At 39.9% G+C, this 21,800-nt stretch overlaps 1 protein-coding gene across 9 annotated transcripts in view; it reads right to left on the bottom strand.

The window, feature by feature from the left end:
* APBB2 (amyloid beta precursor protein binding family B member 2) overlaps positions 1–21,800 on the bottom strand; it is a 198,749-nt gene that overhangs the window by 108,118 nt on the left and 68,831 nt on the right. For 5 of the 9 annotated variants that reach the window (XM_049792292.1, XM_049792333.1, XM_049792308.1 and 2 more), the window contains exon 3: positions 11,096–11,205. In XM_049792292.1, the coding sequence (XP_049648249.1) occupies positions 11,096–11,141 (46 nt within the window). In that variant the 5' untranslated portion in view covers positions 11,142–11,205. Of the gene's footprint in view, positions 1–1,133; positions 1,203–11,095; positions 11,206–21,800 lie in introns of all 9 variants that reach the window. The other 4 variants (XM_049792317.1, XM_049792340.1, XM_049792325.1 and 1 more) reach the window with 1 other exon arrangement.

Raw genomic sequence — 21,800 nt, 5'->3', positions numbered from 1 at the left:
AATGCAACTTCTTCCTGTGCCTGTAACTTCAAGACCGAAATTCCAATCACCAACTTCCTGTATCTTTTATTTTGTGTCTCCCACCGACCCTGCCTCCCTCATCCCAGGGGTACCTAACACAAGCTGGTGCTGTGCTCCTCACCAGCTTAACCAACACCCCATGTCACGGGTCTTGCACCCAGGGACCCCACCGCAGGCAGATCCCCTCCTCCCTGCTTGGGCAGCTCCTTGTGCTGCCTGGCCACCAGCAAGGACAACACCACTGGCACAGGGTGCCCCGTTTTCAACTCCCCTACCTTCTGCGGAAAAGCAAACACAAGCGGACAAGCAGACCAGGAATCACCAAGCTGATACATGTATCTCAGCTAAAGCAGGTGAACAGTGGTTAAGTTATAAGCCAATAAAAATAAAAATAGGGTATTATAATAAGAAATACTGGACTCTGGTGAAAAACTAAGAATAATTAGGACATTATCATTACTGGGAATAATAACAACTGGTGCCTATATAACAAATGTTGGTGCTTAAAGACAGCACTTAAGAAGGTAGAAGATCTGTCATAGCAATTCATTAATGGTTTTAGCTTGCTTACTTTTTAAAATGAACCAGTCTCAACTGCATGCTTCTAACGTTTAGAAACATATCTACAGATGCAGATGAACATACTTTTACCACTATAATGTGTTTAACACAAAATAGTCCCAATTTTCTAAGCATCATAATAATACAAATAACACTATTACCTGAATTGCTTTTACTGATGTTTTTCAATCTTGTCATAAACCTAACAGAGCTAGGAGAGAAAATGCCACTGCAAAAAGAAAACAGTGCATGACTGATTTGTCTTTACCTCTAATAAGACTTTTTTGCATTGTATTGTGTAATACATAGGAATAGTTTTTAAAAAGCTGAATAGAGAGTTTACTCAAAAAGGCACTGTTAAAAAAAAAAAAAAAGAAAGTGCTTGCTCTTTTTCATGTATAATAAGTATATTTCGTGTATAAAGTGTGTGCTTGCTTTTTCATGTGTAAGTGCAAAATGAAAGCAAAATATGGGCCCAGGAAGAACAAGAAGGAGAAGAAGAGGAAAGTTTCACATATTTGCATAGCAGAATCTTTTAAAGGGCATCTGACCTGGAAGTACTTCTGACATGGCTCACGGGGCGTCAGCAATGCATCAGGAAATAGATTATAATTTGAAATCTGAAAAGAGGGATCATTTAAGAATTAAAACCAAAGGAAAACACAAAATAGAAATACCACATTTCAGAAGCTCCCAAGAGACATTAAGCATTCTAACAAACCCTAGCACGTAACAGTGAGGATCTTTTGAGCTTTCAGTGATATTTGACAGTCATTACAGTATGGAGAGGCTAGTCTACAGCAGTGAGAACAAGTAATTAAAAATAACTATGACAATTTTCTTAATGTAAACTTTACTAGGAGCACAAGTTCACCAATATTCTCCAGTTTTAATCAACATACTGTAGAAAAAACTTCATGGCATTAGAAAATCTGGGTTTTTCCCCAATTTCTCAGCTACAGCTTACTCGGGAAACTACAGCAGCACTGGTAATAAAAACAGCAGTAGGACACGTTCACATGAAAATTTGCAGAATGAGATCCAGCATATGAAACTAAGAAGCGTAGTCTGCAGGGTTGATCCCACAGGAGGGAATCACAAAAAGCAAGCTTGGCAGCAAGCTCCTACATGGGACCCTTTCCTGGCCATCTTCTCATAAGTAAACAATTTTGCCTTAAAGTCTCTGGTTTGGATGTGAATGACACATGCACTGGGAGACAAGGTATACCTATGCACTTACGACTATTTCTGCCATTGTGTCTAGGAAGCATAGGAAAGAAATAATACAAACCTTTTCATAAAGCAGATTTCCTTTCTGCAAGGTTGTCTGTTGAGTACAAAATGTTTAATGACAAACTCATGCCATGGGGCTACAGCCTCAGGTTCTGTACACTTTGGCGCTAGTTAAAGCCTAAGCAGCTGGAGAGAACACCTCTTTTATACAATGATTGCAACTCAATGCTAGCTACTCAATGCTAGCTAACTTCTTCTGCTTCAAATGGTGAATTACAATGCTAAAACATTAATTCTTAACTAAGAATGCTAACACACTGTCTTCTCACGTCTGCATTCATTCTTCAATCTGGACCAGCTAAATAGTAATAGTTAAACACATCAGCCAAAAGCATCCTAATAAAATCTAGATTTATATTAATGTAGCTGAATTCGGAATCGAGACTAGAAGCTTTCTTACAGTCAAGTGTCATCGTGTTCCTTCTTGCCTACGTATCCACACAAATTCCACGGGACATTAAACACTTTCAGAAAAGAAAAGGAAGGAAAACATTTGAATGAAGTGCTGTGGTAGATCAAAGCAACCGATGACGTTCCTACAGGCAGTGGTTTTCTTCTTCCTGCTCCCTCCAGCAATGACATCTCTGCCAGACTGAGCGTGGAAGCTGGAGAGAGAAAGCTCAGCAACACCAGGAAGGTAAATTCTGATGGTGGGCAGAGCAGTTTTGGGAACGCAAAAGCAGGAAATAAGCAGGGCTGTAAGCAGCTTGCACCTGTGCTCTCAAACCCGTCTGCAGACTCCTCCATACAAACCTCAGAGCTGCTGAGGATGGGAAGGACCTCTCAAGATCGTCTAGTCCAACCCCTCTGCCGTCCCCACTCCACCCTGGCTCTGTCCTCGCATCAGAACAAAAATCACCACTTCGACCTGCTTGCTAAATGCAGCTTCTCCCACTTCCAGCTATTTCTGCTTCACCTAGTCCTACTGAAATCACCAACCAATAACCAGATTTCTGCCCTGGCTCCTCCGTCCCCAAGAAGCACCCTGCCAGCCCCTGCTGCCACAATAATGACATTTTTCCTTTTAGAGCTAATCATGCTCCCAACCAACTGCAACAGCCTAGCAGCAGTGCTGTCTCTGTTCTGGTGATGCTCTTATTAATGAAAATCCATAATGCTGATCTGTCTTTAAATAATGTTATTAAGGAAAAACCAACTTCAGATCCTGCAATGAGTTCTAGCACCCAAGTGGAGTATGCCTTCCCATTTGCCATTTTTTCCCTCCCCCTTCCCACACAGCCAGTCAAATTCCTCATTCAGCAAAAATTCAGAGACAAGATGCCTCCCAGAATCAGATTCTAACAGCTACAAAGGGAAAAGAAAAACAATAAAAATAAAAATAATAATGAGAAAAAGAAACAGGCCAATTCCATTGCTCCTTTACCTACAATTTTATTAAGATAGATTAATCTAAATAATCAGCGTATATTTGACTATCTGACTGAAACTCTATGTTACAGATGACCTGGGTCAACTTATGCTACTGGAGTATTCTTAAATCAAGAGATCACTTGGAGAAATAAAGAGCAATTCTTTAATTTATATAAGGCATAACCACGACATGCAATCACAACTAATCCTGCATTTACTAAGGGAAAAAGCAAGATGGCATACTAAATCTTTTCCAAATTCAATTTTCTACCTTTAATTAGTTTTTCACCCCCCTGTGTAGAATGGAACAGTCTGGCAGCCAAAAACAGTGTTGTCACAGCAAGAAGATGGAGTCTGTTTTATCTATTGGCTACTTGCAAGCACAGATAATAAGACCTTCTGTCATCGGATCTATACGTTCACAGTGACATTTGCTAAGTAAACCTCAGTCTTTTTGTCTGATCCTGTTGTGTAAATTAAATTCCTAAGCCTTAACGATCTTTTTTTTTTAATCAATATATAAATTACTCGATCTCTACAATAAAGATCACACCTCAGACTTATTTGTTAATTACAAATAACTCTACTTTAAATGCGTGTGCTAATATAAGGCACAAGCACAAACTTCATTCTCTCTTACACAGAGACACAAACTCAGAAATCGCAACTTACAGTTCTGCAACTGAGATGACCAATAAAGCAAGAAGGACTTGCTCTTCCATTTCCTGCAACTTCAATCTCAAGTGCCATCCAAAAATAACTTACCAAGTCTGAAGGTAAACAATGTGTAATCAAGCCTGATCAGAATTACCAAAACCAAAGCATAATGCCATATGAAAAAAAAAAAGCTAGGATAAGCTGTCTCAAGGTAACCAAAATGTTTTGTAGGACAGGCAGCCTACCCAAATGCTTAATGGAGTAATAGAAAGGAATCAATGGCCACAGATTTGGCACATAAAATGACTTTGATTCAGAGCAGGGATTTTTCAGCCCCACATAAATTTAACTTAGATCATTAGGCAGCTCCTAAATCAGGAGGCAGAACCATTCAAAAGATGATCAATTCCTTAACAAGGTTAAGGAAACCCACAGGGTCCAGCACCAGCTTTCCAACTATTCATAATGGCACTAGCCCAATACCAAGCTCTTTGATCAGGAGACACAGGTAGTCAAAGTAGGAAAGAGATTAAGCATAGGTCACTGCATTATTAACAGAAGGAGCAAAAATGTTAACTGAGCCCCTGCCAGATGCAATGTATGAGTTAAGTTCCAGCACAGAATCTGGTCTTGGGGGGGGGAGGGGGCGGAATTCAATAGATGATTATCATTAACCACCTCCCACACATCTTGTCTGTGGCCCTGCTATTTGCAGCTTGCAAACACTAGACTGTTCCTGCAAAGCCTAGAAACAACACTGCATACTCCTGAGCACAACCCGCTTCCTCAAGAACAACTAACTGCATGCACATAAATGCAGACATTTCAGCTTCTCTTTTTAAACTAATATATTTTAAACAATTAAACTTCTGATGGCCTGGCATCATGATTTCACTTGCTACAACTTCATCTGCCCTCTGAATTACATGTAATAAATTTATGGCTAGTTACACATTAAGCTTTTATCAAGGTTACCCAGAAACATTTTTACCCTCAAATTACCCAGACTGGTAACAATAGTTTTGAGCCACCTATTATCACTGCCTCATAGCTGAGACCTTAAAAGGCGTTTGAAAGAGCATGGTACACCAAAATCGTTTTCTTGTTACTATAAGATTGTACTCAGCGTCAAACTGGGCTCTAGAGATAAAAATCTGAAAATTAAATAAATGGGAAATAATCTTCCAGCAGATTCTCTACAACTCTATATGAAAAGAAATAAAGAATAAAAATGTGTATATCAAAAGTGTCAATATAAACAATGAAAACCTTTAATTTCATCAATTCATGAGTGTTTGCAAATAATTTCAAATTGCTAACAGTAAGTTGAGACCTGTGAGCAAAAATAAAAAAGTCCAAGTCTTAGTCACAGAACTGAGCATTAGACTGATTGCCAGGTTTTGCAAAATGAGACTATCAGAGCTCTCAAGGAGCAGAAATCAAGATTTTGCACGTTGACAAGATTGCTTCTGTTCCACATATATTAAAAACATTCTGTCTCTCACCTAGGTAAGTTTATTATATGTGCACTTTTAACTACATCTGGTAAAACTGTCTTTAAGTTGTACTCACATTTCCTACCCACATATCCCTTGCTCCCAGTAATGAAACAAGATATATTTCAGAGCACAGGATGAATCAAACCAGAAAAGGTCTCCACATTTCTAGTCTGTTTTTCCATTAAAAGCTGAACCAAAATAAGGCTCATTACACAAAGAGCTACATCTCAGCAAGGCTTAAAGTGGCCTGCAAAGCTACGTATTGTCTTTAACCAAACTTCAACGGGACAAATCAGAAATACTTCAAAACATACAAACAGTTTAAAAATTAAGTGTTGCAGTACTGCTTAAGCTGATGGAATATTGTCTAAAATGGTCATACCCTACAGTAACTCTCCCAATGTAATTATGGTACTAGAATACAGGAATAACTTTAATCTTGGCCTGCTATAGCAAGTAGAGCTCCTTGAGAATGGTGTTGTACTACGCCAAGAAACTTATACCCTTAGTGTTCATATATAAAACAAAACCACATGCTCGTAAATAAAATCAAAGTATCGTACTTGCTTTATGGTCCCCATAAACCAAGCAGATCAATCTACAATAATGTGGAAGGAGAACATAACAAAAAAGCAACTGCACTTACTGGCATTTATATTAATTACACTGAAGTGTGGGTAAAAGTGGGCTCAGTTTCAACAAGCAGCAAACTTGGCTGTAGAAGACACTGAACAAGTGGAGAAGAACAAGCTACTAGTATCAATGGCCTGAATTTCAACAAGGAGTCTTGAGTGCTTGACATGATAGCCAAAATCCTCTACTCCTTTTTCTTACCTACAAACTCATAGATCTTCACAAGGCACTTCAACACCAAAAGCAACTGGGGTGCCTGTGAAAAGGGACAAACATGCAACACAAATCCAGTACCATGGTGGTTCTCCATGGACATGCAAAACCCCAAGTGGAGTTACCAGGAAACCTTCAGCTTCAGAGCACTCTACTTCTGGTTCCACCATGAAGAAGAAATGGACCTGTCATGGATAGGGGTACCATTTATTTATGCTAAGCAATAAAACCAGAAGTGACAATATGCATTCAGAGTAATACCCAGTTCTTAAAGAAAGCTTTGTATCTGCAGGCTCTGAGTCAGATCCTATCTGTGGAAATAGGCCCGTGTTTTGGGGTTTCACCAGGATCACCTAAGAAGCCTTGATGAATTTGTTGTGCAAGTCGCTACACAGCTTCCTAGGAAAGGTAGAAACCTAAACAAGAGAGGCTTTAATGGGGACAGCGGCGTATGCATCATTGGGTGCTTCTGTCATTTTCACTTCGTAAATCATCTGTATTCCCACCTCTTCCTCAGCTAAGCAATGATTATGTGGAGCTTTTCAGCAACTTCACAGAAAACTGTCCCCCTGAGCATCATCTGAGCAGTGCTAAAGCTTGAGTCTCATTTACACCAAGATATCTTTCTCTGGGAAGAAAAGGTCAGGAGATACAGGGCAGGATTTTGCACATGTAAAATTTTACTGGGATGGTTCTACCAAGAGTTGCATGGTAGATACACTCCTCCTTGGGGGTCAGGGTGCCTCTTTGGGTGAGTTTTCTGTTACTCTGGAAAGAGATCCAAGCGAAGCCCACAAACCCACTCCATGGTACATTTTCACACCAACTCACCTTGGCTAACAAGAGCAATGTAATTACTGGCACTGGCTGCAAGACTGGAAGTTTGGGGTTTTTTTCAGGGGTTTGCTGTTCTTTATAATGTCACCATTCTCACATTTGTTTCCTTATTTCACTTCAACGAAGCTAAGACTTTCCAGCAGTTTCAGTAAGGCACAGCCCCCTTGCAATACCAGCAGCAGGGGATTGCCCCAGTGCAAAGAAGATCACAGCCGGGCACTCCTTGGGAAGCTGAAGGGACGCGGGCAGAACAGGAATTTGAGTGTTCCTTGAGGGAAATCAAACCCCAAGTTTATAAAATCAACCCTGCTCTCTCTGCCCCTCAAGTATACTGAATTATTTATAGAAGCAGCTCTAGCATGGGAGATGATCAAGAAGAACCAAGACTCAAACCTCTCCCCTCTGCAGTCCAGGGGAGTACCTTCGCACAAGGGATTTTTCCTTTCATCCTCATCCTCGATTCATGAACGTTTCATCAAAATGGTATTTCCCCAAAAAGGTTTGCTTGGAAAAACAAAATCACCCTCCATCACAAGTTTCTGAAATAAAACTCCAGTCAACTCTAATAATTACATTGAAAGAATTATATCAATAAATCATTCCACATGGACCCTAGTCTGAGTCATTTTTAAATAAGAGATGCCTAATAGTTCAAAAAGAAATAGAAGTCCACCTCTGCCTACCACAAATGAAAGGGATGACTAAAGGGTGGAAGATGCGGCGCCATCTTCTGTGGGCAGCGAGGGCTGGTCATGGAGCTTCAGGCATAAGCGGGTCCTTTCCTCCTGGTGAATGCTGACGTGCCACCACAGGACTGCACCTCCACCCTGGCACACTCCAAAGGTCAACAAGTGCCAAAAACTACCACCCACAAATTCCTGCATTTCCTCACTTCCAATGCCTTCTGAAAAAGAGGGCTTTTTTTTTTTTTTTTAAAGCACTCTCACAAAACTGTGCATTTTATTATTATTATTGTTTAAACCCTCCTGAGCATTTAATGCCTGCAGAACAGCACTGGAACCAATTCCATTTTCTGCAAAACACTTTGCTCAGATTTCGATATCATGCAAAACACTACCACTAACTAAAATAAATTAATTACTATGCTGGGGACAGGATATGCATGGACAACCCTTTAAAAATTTTTTTCTAGCATACAACCCCCTTTTACTCTGTGCACAGGAAAAAAAAAATTAGCGTGAAAGAAAATTTGAGGCTACCTTAACAACATAGGCAGTACCAAGTTTTCAGAAGAGCTGCTGCAACCGATGCAGAAAAGTGGGGTTTATGAGCAAGTATTAGAAAAATAGAAAGCTCAGAAGAAAGTAATGAGTCTGTTTACAAAACCTAGTTCCTCAGTAGCTAGAGACTGTACATCCTTAGTCCACATTTTTCACAAGAAAAGCACAGAAAAGAAAAAATAAAAACCAGGAAAACAGCACATGAGGGAGTGTTAAGTCAGGACAAGCAGTGCTAGACAGAACCAGGGATACACCCAAGACTGCCTTGCTTATTGTCAGTAATCAAGGGAGATCATTGCTCTTTAATTACACTTTTAAAAAGTCTAAACTAGCATGCTATGTTAAATTCACAGTTTTCAACTTTACATTTTAAACACCTTGCTGTTTCCCATATATTCAGCACCTGCACTTCAAATCCATTTCCTAGCACTGGGCTTCAAATAAGCTGTTTTCTATTGAAATTGTATGTGTTTCCTTGAATATAAAACCTTTTGCTATTTTCCTAAGACCATGCACTATTATATTCATTAAATTTATTAAATCATTCAACAAAACAGTCAATGACAAATGGATGAAATATTATCTCACCACCAAAGAAGCAATACAACTGCCATAGTCCACACAGACCTAATTCTTCCCTTGACAGACTTTATTTAGGTATATACGTATGTACAGACAGAAGATAAAGTCAGGGACTAAGGCTTAAGGCTGCACCAAGTCCTTAACTGTACATTAAGATTGCAACAACTGTGACTGTGAAATACAATAGCTGAGATGGTGCAGTTACTCATTATTTATGAAAAAAAAAAAAAAAAGGCAAAATGATGTATTTTACCAGCACTTTCATTGAGATCTGCTATCAGAGATTTCATTATGATCCACATTTCCCAAAGACTGGGCAATTTCAATGCCATTATTGTTGGATGTCCAAAGCACTTATTATGTTAGGCACCGGGAAGTTGCACAAATCATACAGTAACAAAACCAAAAAATAAAGCAAGTTTCCTGGCTTAGAAACCCTGACAAGTTAAGGAAAGGGAAAACTTGGCTTAACAAAAGCATAAAGCAATCATGAAGTAAGTATATTGATATCTCTGTCCTCAAACACAGGGAGCTCTGGCGCCAATTGATTCTGATGCAAGTTTTGGCCCTGGCAGATGATGGGAACCCCAGTGTTTCCCCAAGCAAACAATTCCACTTCTCACTGTCTTCAACTGCTCAACTAGGCAACAGGAAAAACACCCTAAGCTCTTCTGGTAAGAATTTAATGCCCATTGCCTGTTCTTTCTAAATAGGAATGGGAAAGAATTTATTACCTACCTGAAGTTCTGAGCCTCAGGCCTACGAATGAGATGTGGATATCATGCCCTGCAGTATGCCGAAAGGACACTACTGTCTAGATTTAATGTCAAGTGATTCAAACAGATCAGTCTAATTCTGTACTCCAGCACCTGACCACCAGAGACCTGTCAAAACTGTAGCAACCATTTATTCCCTCCATGCTAGTATAGACAATATACAGACATTAATACCCAAGACAAACTCTTTAGAAAAGTAGTCTCTAAATTGACTCTAATGCACCATTTTAACACACATCTTCATGACATCTATGACTAGCCTGCAGCAGAGAGTAAACATGCTTTACTGCTTCGTAGGATTTAGCGTTGGGGTTAGGGAATATCCAGTGAAATCAGGTTCTGAATACAGGTCCTCACCATGCAGTTCCTCATGTCTGATGGCAAAGTCACCATAGGAAGTCCCTGTCCCGCCACAGCTGTAAGTTCTCACTGCAGTTTACTAATTGCATCAGCCCACACAAGTATGTGTGGAGCTGGATGCCTGATGTGATCGAGGCTTTTAAAGAAGTCTTCAAAGGAACAGAAAGAATGGTACAGAAATGAGAGCTTCTTAAGCTGGCTTTGATGCCAAGAAAAGCCACATGGGATCATGTTCTTCTGCTACAGCAGAAAGAAGAGTGAATACAAAAGTTAACCTACCACAGCTTCACCTCAGCAGCCTGAGAGGACCAACAGAAGTGCACGAGGACCCACAGCAGCCTTCTGGAGTTGGGGTGCTACCCCACACAGCTCTCCAGGGAAGGTAATGTTAGCTCATTTCACACAGCCTGCACTGTGGAACCACTGCGGTGTGATGGCTGCCACCTGCACTAGCATGAGAGATGTCTGCTTACTGAATGGAAGGTGCAGGTGATAAATTTTAGGAGTTGCCTTTGCACTTTTACAGAAGACAACCTTCAGTAAGAGGTAATGTAATATAATCTAATAGGATACAATTCAGAGGAAAAAACCAATGCGAATAATATTGAACTCAAGCTTATAAATAATTTGAACCGGAGATGTTAGTTGCAGTTGTAAGCATTTAAAGCTATAGTGCACAGTGACCTTTAGGATAAGCTCAAGTAGTTTGTTAATTTGAAGGTATCTAGTACTAAAAACTTGGGATGAGAGTGAAAAGAATAGCAGCTATGCTTTTGAACCCTATAATAAATGAAGTTGAAGACCTTGAACACACAGCACACTGCAGTAGACTTGGTCAAGTCACACTGCAAGCCACCTTTTAAAGTTCTAGAAAACACCTTTGCAGTTTAAACATTAATCAATACACTTACCATTTGGGTACACACACAGGAGAACTGGCATCGATTAGAACGTGTCAGCATCCTTTATAAATACTATTTTGGAATGTATAAACTTAGCAGCCTTCAAAAGTAATAAAGCAACAAATAAATTAGACCAATTGCATACATACATGAGCTGCTTGGCCGATAGTGAGCCCCCGGGTACCGCCTGCCCATAGTGCCAGTCAGCACATTACCGCACGCTGTCAGCTGCTTTCAAAGTACAGATCGAAACGCTTAACTGAGGGAGAAGAAAAAAAAAAAGTGAAGATTTAGTACAACAGCTGTACCTTTTTCATTAAAATGCTAATGACCCCTACAAATTTCAGGATAACTACATCTATAAATTATTCATAGTGATGTTGTCAGAAGAGATGAACTGTTGTGCTATACATGCAGCACAAATTTATTATTAGCGGTTGGCCTCCATTAATAAGCTCACATAAATTTTAAGGTACAAAGAATTCTCAGATCATACAGTAGCTTCTTTTGCACCCCAATACAGACAGAACAAACACTACAAGAAAGAGTTTGCTTTTGGTTTTAAATACAGTTAGCCACTAGGTGAGATTTAATAACAATGACATCTTAAATTTTGTGAAGCAATATTAAGCAATAAGTTTCTGAACAGTTTGCTATAGAAGCAAAACTTACCCGTGCTACATAATATTGATAATTTTGAATCTGTCCCTAAAAAACAAAGTGCCTTTACAGGAATGCAGGCTATTTACTAGTGTATCAATTTTCTTTAAGTATCAAAACCCCAAGCAAACAAGAAATGCATGGCACATCTTACGGTCAGTTTGGAATAACAAATCACAAATCCAAAATCTTAATTGAAATGCTACTGAACCTGTCAAATAACTAGCATAAAATCTTTTAGTCTAAAAGCAATTCCCAATTTTTTCTTTCTTTGGTGTAAGATTTTGTACTAAAATACAGCTTTCAGGTGATTTTCAGCTTCACCTTTTTCTTAGTCCATCTGAATAGCCTTCATGTTCCCAGATGTCTTCCAACATGCATTGCATGTCAACCATGCAATTTATAAAGATACATTTCCTTTTATTTCATTCTCTCCCTTGCTGGAAGGACAAAAACCCCAGCAAATTCTGGGGAGTGTTTTTCCTAATTCATTAAGGATTTTTACTGTCTCAGGCTGCAGCTACAAGGACATGCTTGTTCTATCCAGGAAACAGAGAGAAGTATCAGGACATAGATGAAATAGCACTGCACCAAAACTGGGAGATTTCCACAAATCTTCAGATATGTCAGTTCCCTGATTGAGCAGAACACCAGCTTACTCTTGAATTAGATAACCGTTTTATATATATTGGCATCCATGCAGTTCTCTGGTGAGCTGGTCTGGGAGCCAACACAGCTGAAAACTCCACATAAAGATGTGTTTTCAGCCAGATTACACTCTTGAACTGGCTCATGGTGGTTGCACTAGGATTGGTAGCTAGTGAGGGCAAGTGGAAAGAATGGGACCATGGCAGTCTGTGCTTAAAATGATTTAAAATGCAATGGCATAACATTGCTACAGCCTCTGTGGATTACTTCTGAAATACAGACAACTACAAGGCTGCATGTCTGACAGTGCAAAAAGCAGGTAAAGATCTCCATTATTTCCCAAATGGCTGCTGAAAAAGCATGTCCTGTTCAGCTCTCCTCAATGGAGAAAGTTCAGTGAATCAACGAGATGGTACTCTCTTGCAACAAAAAGGAGAATTTTGCACCACGACACCTACTAATGCAACACATTATAATGTTGTGCAAGGAAAGAAGTTGCAAATGGCTGCTTCCCCTTTCCTGATCTATAGGAATAAAAAAAAAACCAAACAAAACAAACCATATTTATTAGTAGAAAAAATTAAGTCTCCCCTCACCTCAAATTCACTAACATTTTTACTCCCCTCAAATACCTACCCACCAAGTTCATAATTCATAGCAGACTACAACAGAACAGTCTTTAGCTATGAAAGGATTAAAAAAAAATTTACTGAGGGGAAACAAAAATTGTAACCAGATGACAGTATTTACAATTCTTTTCCCTAGCTTGTGAAAGAATTTGATCAGTATGTATAGAGGTGCAAGATTACTCATTTTTCATAAATGCATTCTTGTCTTTCTAGAAAGTATACACTTTTCTGAAGTGGTAACACTCACTAAATTATATCAAATGTCTACACTTGAGACATGCTATTCCTTCCCTACCTACCAGCACAGCATTAGAGGGGGGCCTTCTGCAGCATACCATAATAAAAAAACAACAGATACAAATTAAAAATCCCAAACCCCACAGTTATGCTCTCAAACAGTTGAATTAAACTGGAGTACGGTTCTCCTAAAGAAACATGCCCACCATGGGAATAAACCACTCTTTGAAAGGCCAGGTGGGTACCCAAAGGTACAACCATTTTAAATACCACATTTTAGAACCCTAAAATCTCAGTGGAAAAGACAACATAAAGATATATTCTCATTATAGCAAAGATTTCATCAGCTACTGTATAAAATGGGAACTGCAAAGATTTACAACCTGGATTGAAGCCAACTATCAAAAAGTCAATTTAGAAGCAAGTGCCACACAGTAAGTGAGGTTAAACTGCCCTGTAAAAAAATAATTAAACTGGATTGTATGTACCAGCAGGGGCATACCCAGATCAAGACAAACAAAGATGCTGTTTGGGTTTGGTTTTTTTCTTTTTTTCAAGAACCATCCTTGAATTGCAACCAGAATAGCCAAAGCAACCTGTCTTTTAAACACACCCACTCACCCAGGTGAATCTCAGAGGGTCTCCTGAGCTTCAGCAAGCTCAGGGAACTTGCACAGAAATGTAAGTGACCTTGTTGGTATCCAAATGCCATAGCTAAAGCATCTGAAAACCAGCACTTATTTTCCATATACATCCATGAGAATAGTAAACAACATGGCAGGAGGTCTCAAATAATAATTTTTAAAGATCCAAGTACAATGCATGTACACATTTGGGGTTTGTTTTGGTTTTAAATGTACACAACTTAGATATCCTCAACTGCACATAAATCTGAGTTAAACCTGAATGTACCTAATATGCCAGATCAGGTGTTCTTAGTATTAGTTTTTAACCTGCTCACACACATTTGTTCTGTAACAAATGTGTTTTGTAACAATTTCTGGATTTTTTTTATTATTATTCTACCATAAAATTGCTTTTAAAATGTTTTATAGTGATTTTTACATCTCTACAGTTAAATTAAAAATTACATATGCACATACAGCCTTATGGTTTCTCTTCAAGAAATGTTTTGATTTGGCTCTGCCTGGAAAGTTCTTTTTTGTCCTTTCTTGATGATCTTCCCCGATTCATTTCAGGTGACCAGCCCCACACTGCAAACAATTACAGACAACCATGGAAACAAAACCTGAGCACTATCAACTGCATACCTGCCACGCAGGGGAGCACCTGAAAGCACTATCCACTTCACCTCATGCCAAGTCTTTTCTAGGAGCTGTGGTGACAGAGCTACCAGCTACTCATCATCACACATAATGAGGGCATAAATCATCCTGCAGAGAAGCCTGCCATGACTTTCAGCTGAGACTGTCATCTTCCTAAGCCACTTCCTTTACAGAGCTTCTTTTGTTATGGCTCTTTTACATTTCTTAGTTTTTACAACTGCTACATCAGAGTTTCATTTTACTTGTATTAAGCTTTTGACACTACTGAAAAAAAGGAAAACTAAATTCCAGTGCTCCCTTTTTGTTGTTGTTGTTGTTTTAAATGAGAGAGTCAAACCAAGAGTTGTGTCCATACAGAAGGCAGACAGCCAGCATCAAGCTTGCTTGAACTAATTCCATTATCTTTTGTTTGAGGACAAACAACTCATAGTCTAACCTCCATACTTCTAACAGACATTAAATCTTTTTGGGGTTCACCCAAATTTGTTTGTTCACACATGCTGCTACTTAGAGACTATTAAATGGCCAGCTGACTCCTTGACCTTCCCTGGTTCTCTACAAGCAGCGTTTGCTATTAATACGTGTGTGCTCAAACACAAATATAAGTACATTCATATTGGCTGCAATAATCTCATACAATAGATTGCCAGCAGACCTACCCTCACATGCCAAAGAAAAAGGATGCAAAAAAAAGAGATGACTGCAAATTACCTACAGAAGTCATCCAAGTGTGACTGACTACATCATTCAACACTCGCAAGGAACAGCTACACACAGCAGGGAAAGAAAAAAGGTTATTGCGTGATGTTTCTCAAGGGACACCTACTCAAGAAATTACATTCCAGTACTCTCTGGGTGATATTCTGACAAACAACACAATCCCACCTTTAAAGTCTTGCTTTGAATACCAGGAAATAGCACAGCTAGGGAATGGGTAAGAGGAATGCCTTGCATTGTTTTAAAAACACATAGGGGCCACAGGTCCTACAGAAAATAGGCCCACTATACCAAAGGGTTCAGACACTGAAAGAGGCAGATTTTAAAAAATAAATAAATAAAAAAATCAGCCAGTAAGGCTGGTGGATGACTCATTTTGAGATAAGAATGTGTATTTGTATATACACATAAATTTTGTATAGATATGTACATATTTGCATACATAATGCAAATATGCTTCCCATAGTCAACTGCTTCTTCTCACTTTGCCTGCAGCCACGCAGAGCATCACCTGTAGGACAACATAAGCGAAATACAATTTAAACAAGCAAGCAAAATGTGCAGCCAGGCCATTAGGAATTTGTGCTGCTGATTTCCGGATGCACATACAGAGGTAGCACATTAATTTTCAGTGCTGGGAACAGCTATCAGATGCTGATCTATCAAGCCAAACTGCCTACTGGAGAAAGCATAATGTTGTCTACTAGCCAAATATCTTCTATCATGGAGAGTGTGACCTTTTTTGAGGTCATTAATGATTCATATCCATTATTATTTATCTAATAACTACCACCTTTTTCTTTTTTTAAAAAAAAAGGTATTGTCATTTCAGGGTTGGGGTTTTTTGTTTTGGGGGTGTTTTTTTGGTTTTGGGGTGGGGGTTTTTTTGTTTGGTTGGGTTTTTTTAAGTTTTCTGTTACCCAAGAGACCTATCCAGTTTTGTCTGGGAGTGCTCACATCCAGGAAATTATGCTTTTCCACTGCTTGCCTTTGCTGAGAGGCAGGAAGCTGCCCTGCTTACTGAAGGACTCGCTCCTCATCATCCCCGCTCACTGGCACAGGATAACAACCTTTTGGGAACCAGAAAGACAACCACAACCCCATGGCCAAGGGGATGTCCTACCTGCACTCCAGCTCTGCTGCAGTCACTATGGGTTTACCACACTTGGGACCTGTCTGACATGCAGTGTAATCCAGATACCAGGCATTCTCAGAGACCTGGAAAGTCCTGCCCTGCCCCAAAAGCCTGACAACTCCACCATTTCTCCTTCCAACAAATTCACACTACTCAAATTCTTGTTTCTTGCCATCATGCTTGCTTGTAATTCTCTGTCCTGTATACTTTTGGGCTGCCTTTGTGCTTCTAACTTCCCCCCTAGCAAGTTCCCATTTGGATGCTTTCCCTCTTCTCCATTTTTGAGAGGTCCTTCATGAGGGTTTTTCTTATTCTTGTTTGACTTTTCCAGGTACTGTGTCACCTGCCCACTTAGTTGAGGTTCCCATACACTATGAGGGCATGGATGTTATTATTTCCCACTCTGTTCTGGAGGACATCAGCAGTGTTAGTCACTTGGACAAAATTCCTATGGTGTCCCTAATTCATATCTGAGGCTTTGTCATAAGAGTCTGTAACTCATCAAAAACGTGTTTTTTGAAAAAATTTAGCATTTCAGTACTTCTGCAGCCAGATCATATAGACCAAGCTGAATTTAAGTCATTCATGGTTGGTTCCCTGACCCTACTACCCTGCACAGACAATACATACTTTCTCAGTAAAACACACCTGGTTTTTATATTTATTTATTCTACATTAAGTTACCTTAACGCAGATTTTGTTCAACCAAACAGTAAAAGAAAGCATCAGGACATTTTATGTGCAAATATGCAGTCCATATATATTTTAGCACAAAGAAAAACACTATCTATAATATTTGCAGTTTCTTATAAATCAAGATAACTTCATTCACTCTGGTGCAGCTATCTGAATTGACACCAGCTAACGAGCTCAATTTTACTTGCTCTGTGGGGAGATTTGTTAAGTTAGAAATAAAGTTGCACACACACACACAAAAAAAGTTCAAAGTTAAGGCTGACAAGACCACTACTGCCATGCTTTGAGCCTCTGCGGTTGCAGCGAGGTCGGGCTGCGTACCAAAAGGAAGCCTGGCAACCAGTGGAGCTGTGCTGGAGTGCAAAGGCATTACACGATCAAAGCAATCATTGCCAGGTATCTCAGATCTTCCTGTACAGCCTAAAACAAGAGGGCAATATTTAGGGTTGCAGTGATGCATTTGGAGTCTCATTTACACCAAGATCAGTGAAAAGCATTTTTCAAAGTTGACTGTCAGGTAACAGCAGTAATTCTGAATGAGAAGGTGCTTATTTCTTCTGAAGTTATAGATGCCACTGTGCTTTTGTTTTCTGTGGGAAGCTTTTCAAGTACAGCTAGGTTTTCTATTACAGCATTTCATCACTACTCTCCACTTTTCCCCCCACCATATGTTGTAGGAATGAACACAATGTTGCTGCTGTCCTTTCAAGAATGGATGCAAAATTCCGAAGCCGAGACAAAACAGAACCAGAAACTCCAGAAAAATGTCGTAATTTCTGTGTTTGCCAGCTCTCAATTAACTAATGGGATGAGCTACAGCTTCTCTCTCTCCAAACTGCTCTATCTGCTAAACGAAAAACGTTTGTCGACTGTTCAGAAAGAAAACCAAAACCAAAACCACTACCTTCTTCATCTAGCTGGTATCCTCCATTAAATACTGAAACATAACTTATGAGAATGACTTCATTTTATTACTCAAGACAAAAATTCCCAGTTTACCCATCTTGCCCATTTGCATCTAAATGATTGGTTTGGGTTTGTGCGGCATGGTTTTGGTAGCAGGGGAGGGGCTGCAGGCCTGTGAGAAACTGCTAGAAGCTTCCCCAGCTCCAAGTCAGAGGCTGACCCAATCAGCGACGGTGGTAGCACCTCTGAGATAACATATTTAAGAAGGGGAAACTTGCAGTGGAGAGTGGAGTGGAATGTGAAACCCCTCTGCAGACACCAAGGACGGTGAAGAAGGTGGGGGAGGAGGTGTGCCGGAGGAGGGGATGCCCCTGCAGCCCCTGGTGAGACGGCAGGCTGTCCCCCCCAGCCCGTGGAGGGGAGCGGGGGAGCAGATGCCCACCTGCAGCCTGGGGAGGAGCCCACGCCGGAGCAGGGGGATGCCCCAAAGATGGCTGTGACTCCATGGGAAAGCCTGTGCTGGAGCAGGCTGTGACTGAAGGACTGCAGCCCATGGGAAGGGACCCACGCTGGAGCAGGGGACTAGTGAGGAGTCCTCCCCCAGAGGAGGAAGGAGCAGCAGAGACAAAGTGTGATGAACTGACTCCAACACCCATTCCCCGTCGCCCTGTGCTGCTGAGGTGGGGGGCGAAGGTAGAGAAAATCAGGAGTGGAGTTGAGCCAGGAAGGAGGAGGGGGTGGGGGGAAGCTGTTTTAAGATTTGGTTTTACTTCTCATTATCCTTGTTTTGATTTGATTGGTAAATTAAGTTGATTTTGGTTTTTTCCCAAGTTGAGTCTGTTTTTTGCCTGTGATCATAATTGGTGAGTGATCCCTCCCCTGTCCTTGTCTCGACCCACAAACTTTTCTTTATATTTTCTTCTCTTCATCCCACGGTGGCGGGGAGGAGTGAGCAAATGGCTTGGTGGTGCTTTGTTGCCGGCTGGGCTTAAACCACAACAATGATCTAATCCACACTCCCTGTGTTTTACCCTTTTGCAGGAGCAGTGAGCACAGCAGAACCCACCCACTGCCAGAAGACCAGGATTACAAGCCAAGGCTGTTTCTAACTCCCATGGTTACTAGAAAGTCCTCAAAAGACAAGCTGAGCAAAAGACAAGCTGAGCTCAGCTGGTTTCCAGGGTGTTAAGACAGAAGAAAAGAATTGTAAAGCAATACAAAAAAACCTGCACCGGTATCTCTTTAAACAGTTCCTTCTGGAACAGTTGTTCCACCATCAGCAGATACCTTCTGTGACTTTCCTTATCGCTGTCCCAAGCAGCCTCCACTCCTTCTATCTTGAAAGCAAAATACCAAAACAAAATCACAACAGTTCTGTTTGTATCTTATTACTCATTCCTCCTGTCATCAGAGTTTCCTATTTTTATTTAACCCAAGCGCATTATATCCCCAGTCTGCAATGCAACAGTCACAGCATTAGCTGTTGCTGCTCCTTGGGGATCTGGTGGTAGCAGATGCAGTAACAAATGTAGTGCGGGTTGGATTTTGAAACTTCAATGTAGGGATTCTTCTAAAAAAGTTTACCCTATCATTTTATATATAAAAATATATACTAAAATATACCTTTATTATATAAATATGTATGTATTTATATATAAACATACAAAAAACTTTATATATATTTATATTGTGTGTGTGTAACTGCTTCCTGATCATTGGACAACCAGCTAAAATACAATTTACAATTCACAGCAGAAGAACAATGCTGAAGCAAACTGTTACTTTAACAAAATGTTATTTTATCTGTGGCAATGGAAGGCTGTAAGACACTAACGCAAGCTTCCTCCATGCTTGATTTTCATCTCAGATGCAGTATACTAACTTCAGCAGCCCAGACAAGCCCAAGTATCTTGAAGTATTTTTCAGAGACCATAAAACCAGGAAGACTTAGGCAACAATTACCAAAGCTATTATACAGGAGCTTTGATGCACTGAGGGAAGCACAAAATGTTTACCTCAGAGGAGTTAACAAGAGGGAAGACAAGGAAAGATCCAAATAAATGGTTCAGTGAAATGGGAACTTCTCTTTTTGACACAATAAGGGGAGATGGGAAGATATAAATTAACCAAAAGAGTGGAAAATGTCAGATGATAAAAAGGAAATTTCAATTAATATTATCATTAATGATCTTGTCACAAAAGGTGTTAGTGAAAGCTGCTGCTGATAAAAATTGGATGCTTTGCTGCAAGGAGAAAGATGGAATCACCAACAGAAAACCTGGATGCTGGGAAGGAACATAATAGAAATGTAATTAAGTGAAGTAACACAGAGCACAAGGTCATTCATTCAGGGAATCACTAAGAAATTCTGCTGTCAGTGTTTGGCTGTCATGCAAATGTTAGGATATGATGGAAGAAAGAGACCCAGCTACATCAGCAGGGCACTGACCTGCTCTCTGAGTTCCCAGTGTGATGCATGCACAGGGGAAGGCAAATATGTTCTCTGGTTACAGCCTTTCCTGCAGAGCTAGGAAAACACTGACACCATCGTGCAAGGTAATGCCCAGACCTCATCTGAAACAGCCCAGTAGCATCTGGTCCCTCACACACCAGGGATTAATGGAAAACACAGGAAATGGGAAGATAATCAAGGTACCAGATTTCTGTCCTGTACAAGGATATTAAGGGTTTGGCTTACAGCAGAAAAAAGGCTGAGAGAAGCAAAAAAAAAAACCTTTAAAGTATAATGTATGCAGGTAAAGCAGTTGTTGCTAAATTTAGGCTGGAAATTAGAATATACCTAGCATCAGAGAAAGGTGATCCAAGCATGGCCTTCCAAAAGGATATAAAATCATCCAACAAAATCATCTTGAAAGTTATGAATTGTGTAATATGATGGGGGTAAGCATCTGAATGGGAGATACTCTTCTCTAATGTGGTGGGGTTTTGTTTGGGGGTTTGGGGTTTTTTTTAGTTAAAAAAAGAGCATCGACAATTTTTCTGTGGAATTCACCAAGAGGTTATTGAAAATCTGAACAACCATATCTGAACAAAAATCCAGCAGGGTTATAAAACTGCATAGTTAGTGAATAACAAGATATCCAGAGTACAAAGGTGGTGTGGTGTTTTTTTTAAAAGGCAACAAAAAAACCCCAAACAAAACAAAACCAAAAACCCACAGAACAAACCAAACAAAAACAAACAAACCCCACACCACCAAACCCAAACACCTAAGGTTTGGGGTATCAAGTTTCAAAGGATAAGATGACTTTCATCTGATAGGATTTGGAAGAAACTTTGTGAACAGATTTTTCACTCTGCCTTCTACACAATTTCTTGGCCTTCTTTTTTCTCTGAAGCAGTCAAAACCAGGAATGACTGAAAGCAGATGAACTATTTCTGAGGTATGATTCAGGACTTTAATTTCTACTACTTTTTCTCCCCTTAAAAAGCTCCCTTCTCTAGGCGCAGTTACCAAGCATGTGTCTGAACATCTCAATTTGCCATAAACTGGACAACAGCTACAGCTCTAGCGACATAGGCAGTACATTTCTTTTGCTGCGGAACTGAAGGAAGGACTGAAGTCTTATTTGTAAGAAGCAAGCAACTCATTTACATTTTTGACAAGAAAACAATTCAAGCCTCTAGAGTTTTGTTTTGCTTTTTAACCCACAGGGATATGAAGGAAAAATAAATTTAAAGTCATGAGGAACTCATATGGACAACAATGCTGTAGTACCCAAATAGAGTACGCTAAATAAACCTCTCCTTTGTTTCCAGCTTTCGCAGGTTTTATGGCAGAGCCGTTTGACACAGAGAACTCTGATAAAGAGTTGTTCATCAGTCATACAAAACCCCTCAGCATTTTAGTAAACAATGAAATGTTGGAAAGAGTAATTTCTGCAGCATCATAGGAAAAAAATACTACTTTAACTTCACT

This window comes from Accipiter gentilis, chromosome 3, assembly GCF_929443795.1.
Source record: "Accipiter gentilis chromosome 3, bAccGen1.1, whole genome shotgun sequence".
Lineage (NCBI taxonomy): Eukaryota > Metazoa > Chordata > Aves > Accipitriformes > Accipitridae > Astur > Astur gentilis.
The sequence above is the reverse complement of the archived record's forward strand: the minus strand, read 5'-3'. Positions and strand labels throughout refer to the sequence as shown.